Source organism: Danio rerio, chromosome 20 (assembly GCF_052040795.2).
Source record: "Danio rerio strain M-AB ecotype USA chromosome 20, GRCz13ab, whole genome shotgun sequence".
In the NCBI taxonomy this organism is placed as follows: Eukaryota; Metazoa; Chordata; class Actinopteri; order Cypriniformes; family Danionidae; genus Danio; species Danio rerio.
In genome coordinates, this window is record NC_141040.1 from 17,371,220 (window position 1) to 17,377,500 (window position 6,281).

The following is a 6,281-nucleotide window of genomic DNA, read 5'->3' on the forward strand; positions in this document are numbered from 1 at the left end:
ATATATATATATATATATATATTTTTTTTTTTTTTTTTTTTTTTTTTTTTTTTTTTTTTTTCTGAAAACATGACAATAGTTTTTGCTTGTCTAAAAAATGCTTCTTGATTTAAGAATCTTTAGATATTTGGACTAGAAACAAAGCTAAAACACTGATGATTTTCTTTTTGCAGTGATTAGCACATTTAGACTTTTTCTGTTTTGGCAGGTGACTGGAGAGGCCAACGAGACCCAGATCTGCGAGGCGCTGAGGCGATACAGCGAGAGAGAGGGCTTTGTCAGAGAGGCTCTTTTTCACCTCTTCAGCCTTACTCATGCCATTGAGAAACCTAGACCGGACATCCTGAAGGTACACAGATCAAACAATTGAATTTAAGCTTGTCCATGTCTCCATGTCAAGCCTCACGTCTCTTCTTCTCTCCTCATCTGCAGTTGGTGGCGCTGGGCATGAAGAATCACCCAACCACGTTAAATGTGCAGCTGGCAGCCAGTGCTTGTGTGTTTAACCTCACCAAACAGGAGCTGGCCTTCGGTATCCCAGTGAGACTCTTGGGGAACGTCACACAGCAGCTGCTCGAAGCCATGAAGACCTTCCCCAACCACCAGCAGGTATTAGATTAATTGATTCATAGATGCATCGTGACATTGTGACATAAAATGTATGTGGCATACATAAAACAACAATTTGAAAAACTCTTCTTTCACATTGTCATTATGGGGTATTGTACGGAACCCCGGAAGGGAAGTAGTGGAGGAGAAAAAAATTGGCTGGGTGAAAAAAAAATTAATGGGTGAAAGAAAAAAATGGGTGGGAGGAAAATAGATATTTCTAAGTTTTTGCGTTCTCTCGCAGTTTTGCGTTCCCTCACAAAGATGTTTTGCGTTCCCTCGCAAAGTTTTGCGTTCTCTCGCAAAGATGTTTTGCGTTCTCTCGCAGTTTTGCGTTCCCTCACAAAGATGTTTTGCGTTCCCTCGCAAAGTTTTGCGTTATCTCGCAAAGATGTTTTGCGTTCCCTCGCAAAGATGTTTTGCGTTCTCTCGCAAAACTGTTTCTCCACAAACACTTCCTGTTCACTGCACTCACGTAAACCCTCCCGTTTTTGCTGAAATTCTCCCATATTTTACCATTCTACCCCACTTTCTTTACATTACTGTGCGCTGATTGTCGCCTTTCACTTTGCAACCTCTGAACCAGTGAATGCATGTATAAGCGCTGACTGACAGACGCGCTCCGTACAATAAACTGATCCCAGATCAGCGTCTGTACACGCCATTTAAAGGGACACTTCTGTTATCAAACAAGTGAGCAGCAAATGAATCTTATGTTTTGTTTAGTTTGATAACAGAGGTGTCTCTGTAAGAATGCACAGATCTATAATGAAAGCAGTCCATTACTTTAGAAACTGTTTGTGCTCATTTAAGAGAAAATAAGCTGTTTAGAATAAAACATGCAGGACGGAGATGTTTCATATTATTAGTGTATTTGTCTGTTTAAAAATACACCCGCTCCTCTGTAAATGGCGTGTAAAGACGCTGATCTGAGATCAGTTTATTGGATGGAGCGCGTCTGTCAGTCAGCGCTTATACATGCATTCACTGGTTCAGAGGTAGCATATGAAAGTCGACGATCGACGCACAGTAATGTAAAGAAAGTGGGGTAGAATGGTAAAATACGGGAGAATTTCGGCAAAAACGGGAGGGTTTACATGAGTGCAGTGAATAGGAAGTGTTTGTGGAGAAACAGTTTAGCGAGAGAACGCAAAACATCTTTGCGAGGGAACGCAAAACATCTTTGCGAGGGAACGCAAAAACTTAGAAATATATATTTTCCTCCCACCCATTTTTTTCTTTCACCCATTTTTTTTTTTTTTCACCTAGCCAATTTTTTTCTCCTCCACTGCGTCCCTTCCGGGGTTCCGTAGTATTGTGTGTAGAATTTAGAGGAAATAAATTAATTTAATCCATTTTGGAATAAGGCTGTAGCATAAAAAAATGTTGAAAAAGTGAAGCGATATGGATACTTACTGGGTGCACTGTATGTGTGTGAATGGGAGTGTTTGGGGATTTCCCAGTGATGGGTTGCAGATGGAAGAGCATCCGCTGCGTAAAACATATGCTGCATGAGTTGGCGGTTCATTTCTCTGTGGCAACCCAAGATTAATAAAGGGGCTAAGCCTAAAAGAAAATGAATGAATGAATACTACCTAAACATTTTTTACTTAATTACTAGTTTAATAAATTAAGCAAATGATCATGAAAATCAGAAGTGATTATGAAATGAGAAGATCTTTTTGGAAACTTGGATGAGCTTATTAACAATTAAAATGCACATCAAAATCAACCTTGGTTTAGAATGTTGCTTATTATTATATTGCAAGTCATCGCATTACATAACATTTTGCTTATTTAATACATATTTTTTTCACCTAACTAGAGCAGTAGATGAAATGAATATGACTGAATTGTATAATGATGGTTTAATGCTGCCAGGTTGTGTACTCGGTTACAGGAAACATAACTGCACACAAAAGAGCATTTGTAACATAGTGTTCCCCATGTCATGGTGATGCAGAACTTCTTGTGGTGAATGAGGAAGAGAATTCTAGAGGGTTTCACAGGTGCTTTGATTTCCTCTATTTTTTTTTCAGCTTCAGAAGAACTGTCTGCTCTCTCTGTGCAGTGATCGTATCTTGCAGGAGGTTCCCTTTAACAGGTGACACATTGCACATGATCTATAATTCATTGCACACACATAAACATGAGTTTATTTATATAGCACATTTCACACACAATAGTAATTCAAAGTGCTTTACATGAACAAGAAGAAAAGTAATAATAAATACAAAAAGTTTGAGAATTAAAAATGGGTTCAAATTACATAGGATTGATTTATAAATATATGAAGAGTTCAGATGCAAAAGCTGCGAAACGCCACTTCTGTCAAAAATGAGCTAATGGCATTGAGCGAATGATTAAGGAACGTAGTACATGTTAAACCAATATTTTCACTTCAAAGCATCAGCGCTTTCAGAAATGACAGTTTGTTTGCAAAAGCCTCTGAACGGCACTTGCCTTTGACCCCAAAAGCCACTGTGTCCCGACGACCAATCAAAAGAGGTAGAATGTTTTCAATGTAGCAGTGTGCTGATGCGCCAGCTTTTATGAGGAGACTGTTTTATTCAGATTTATATTTTAAAAGACAGAGTTTGATGAATTGGAAGAGTCTGTCCAACTGTCAGTGAATGGCAAATGAAAACATCCCTTACCTCAAAACTCTGCATTATAAGAAAAAGAAAACAATGTGCAGTCGGAAGTGTACTGTAACATGCATTCAAAAAGTTTTTTTTTTGAGCTGTGATTCTACTTTGAATGAGGCCGATTTACTATACATTAAATGGCAACTGCGTTTCACGAAAGACAGAGTTGAGATGTCTTTTTTTTATCCCACATGGATGCTATGATAAATCAGAGACGAAAAAGAGACAAAGACGGTGAGTATGTTGAGGATTAATGAATGACAGCTTTAATGAGACTCATCCCCCCTTTTTGCCAAGCAGACATTTTATTTGCTAATGTAAGCTATTTTTTAAAAGATAAATATAATGTATTATTTATATTACTTCATAATAACTATTAGGCTTGGGCAGTATCCAAAGTTTGATCCTGCAAACCTCCTCCCCATTTTACCTCGGTATCCGGTATTACCTCACATAATAAAAAAAAATTATGACATAAGGCTCAGGAGGGGTCACCAAAGTGTTGGCTTGTGCCTAAACCATTCAGAAACTGAATAGCGTATATGCGACCTTAGGTTCGCGATCACCTGTTTGTCTTGTTCGTATCAGAAATCTAGTTTTGCATCTGAACTTGGATACACACACATATATATATATATATATATATATATATATATATATATATATATATATATATATATATATATATATATATATATATATATATATATATATATATATATATATATATATATTTATATATTTATATATATATATATACACACACACACACACACACACACACACACACACACACACACACACACACACACACACACACATATATACATAGATATAGATATGATTATTCATGTTCATTTGATTGGTTTCATTTCTGTTGAGGGTTTTGGATTTGGGTCAGCTATGCTGTTTTACGAACTACTTGTTGATAATATATAAATTATTATTATTACTTAAATTTTAGGTTTTTATAGAGTAACATCTCTCACCACCATAAAGCTTATTTTGTTAGAATGTACATTATTTTAACAGTATTAGACAAGGAATTTATATACTAAGAATATTTGGATGGCTTTTTAAAAAAAAAAAAAAAAAGTTTTTTCTGGAAGAATATTTATCATGTATCCATGCACAAAACTCCATTTTATTTATTTATTTATTAATTTTAAGGTTTATTTATTTGTTTTTTGCATTATATAAAACTACAACAAAACTACAGCAAAATATAGAAAACGAAAAAAAAACAATACAATAGTAAAACATTTGAAATGCTGTTTATTTAATTATTTTATCTGTTTTTAAATGCATTTTTTTATCTTTATTTGTCATGAAAATAGGTCAGGATGGTGACATGACATTAAATAAAAATATTCTATTTCTACTCATTTTCATTTTCATTGTATTACAAATACAAATGAAATAAACATTGAAATATTGTTTTAAAATTTAAGTCGTAATGATCTTAAAGGCCTAAATTTAACTTGAAACTGGCAGAAACCCTATTTCTTATTTTTTTTTATTTTTATTTTTTTTTTTTGGAGCAAAACAACACACACACATGCCTTAAGGGAATCATTTAGACACACCTACCCATTCTTACTACAGTTTACCACATTACTATAATTAAGGCAAACGTGACCTATTTAATGTGAAGGTATTTGACCTAGTTATCTGATGCACACTTTCAGTCAAGTGTGTTGTCTTGTTGTCACTAGTTTATCTGGGTTAATTATGACGTTTGTTTTTTTCAGGTTTGAAGCTGCCAAGCTAGTCATGCAGTGGCTGTGTAACCACGAGGATCAGAACATGCAGAGGATGGCAGTGGCAATAATCTCCATCCTCGCTGCCAAGGTGAGAACCGGTTTAACCACAGGGTAGAAATGTTCCCGAGAGACTCCCAGAACACATTCAGTACATTCTTACATTGTTATGCATTGTAAAAATGTGTTATGACAGATCTGAGATAGATTATGCTTGTGTCATAGTAAGGGTGTGAGCCATCATGGGATGTTTATTTTTAATACATATAGTTAAATGCTACTTTGGAAAGTACTTAAGGTCTCAAAATGTGTCAGATAATATGCCTGCAGCATATTTTGCAGCAGCACTAGCATGATCAATTAACGCAGGCAAGGATAGATCCTTGCATTCATGTTGGTAGTACAGGGTGTTTGCAGGGTCTTAAAGCCTTAAAATGTCTTCAATTTCAAAAACTAAATTTTAGGCCTTAAAAGTCTTAAATTCACTGAAATATTGTCTTGTACATCTTAAATCCTTTTAAATGGATCTTTAATTTTTCTTTGTTTATGCAAAGCTACCCAGTCTATCCAACACGCATCCAAACACCAACAATACATATTCATAAAACTTTTAGCAAAACTCTATTTATAATTAATATTATAACATTTTGGTGTGCATACATTTAGTTTATTAGAGTTTAATTAATATGTATGCTACTACGTTTTGTTTTGACACATTATTTAAAATATGTGGCTAAGAAATAACTAATTACAATTAGCTTTTTGATCGGGCTGGTAAAAAAATATTCTACTGGGCCATTTTGAAAAATCCTTAGCCCTATACAAGTCTAAAATTTCATTCTTGATGGTCTTAAAAAGTCTTAAATTTGACTTGCAGAGTTTGCAGAAAATACTAAAATATTGAACGAGACTCATTAGTTCAGAAGACTTTTCTACAGGGTTTTTATTGTCATTGAATGAAAGGGATTTTTGTTTGATGGATGGATGGATGGATGGATAGATTGATTTGATAGATAGATAGATAGATAGATAGATAGATAGATAGATAGATAGATAGATGGATGGATGGATGGATGGATGGATGGATGGATGGATGGATGGATGGATGGATGGATGGATGGATGGATGGATGGATGGATGGATGGATGGATGGATGGATGGATTTATTTGATTGATTGATTTGATAGATAGATAGATAGATAGATAGATAGATAGATAGATAGATAGATAGATAGATAGATAGATAGATAGATAGATTGATATA

At 34.8% G+C, this 6,281-nt stretch overlaps 1 protein-coding gene across 1 annotated transcript in view; it reads left to right on the top strand.

Annotated features, from left to right (window-relative positions):
- Positions 1-6,281, top strand: part of zyg11 (zyg-11 family member, cell cycle regulator) — a 29,058-nt gene that overhangs the window by 10,667 nt on the left and 12,110 nt on the right. Inside the window, 4 exon segments of the mRNA NM_001040332.3 lie at positions 209-349; positions 433-609; positions 2,649-2,713; positions 5,009-5,108. Of these exon segments, the coding sequence (NP_001035422.1) occupies positions 209-349; positions 433-609; positions 2,649-2,713; positions 5,009-5,108 (483 nt within the window).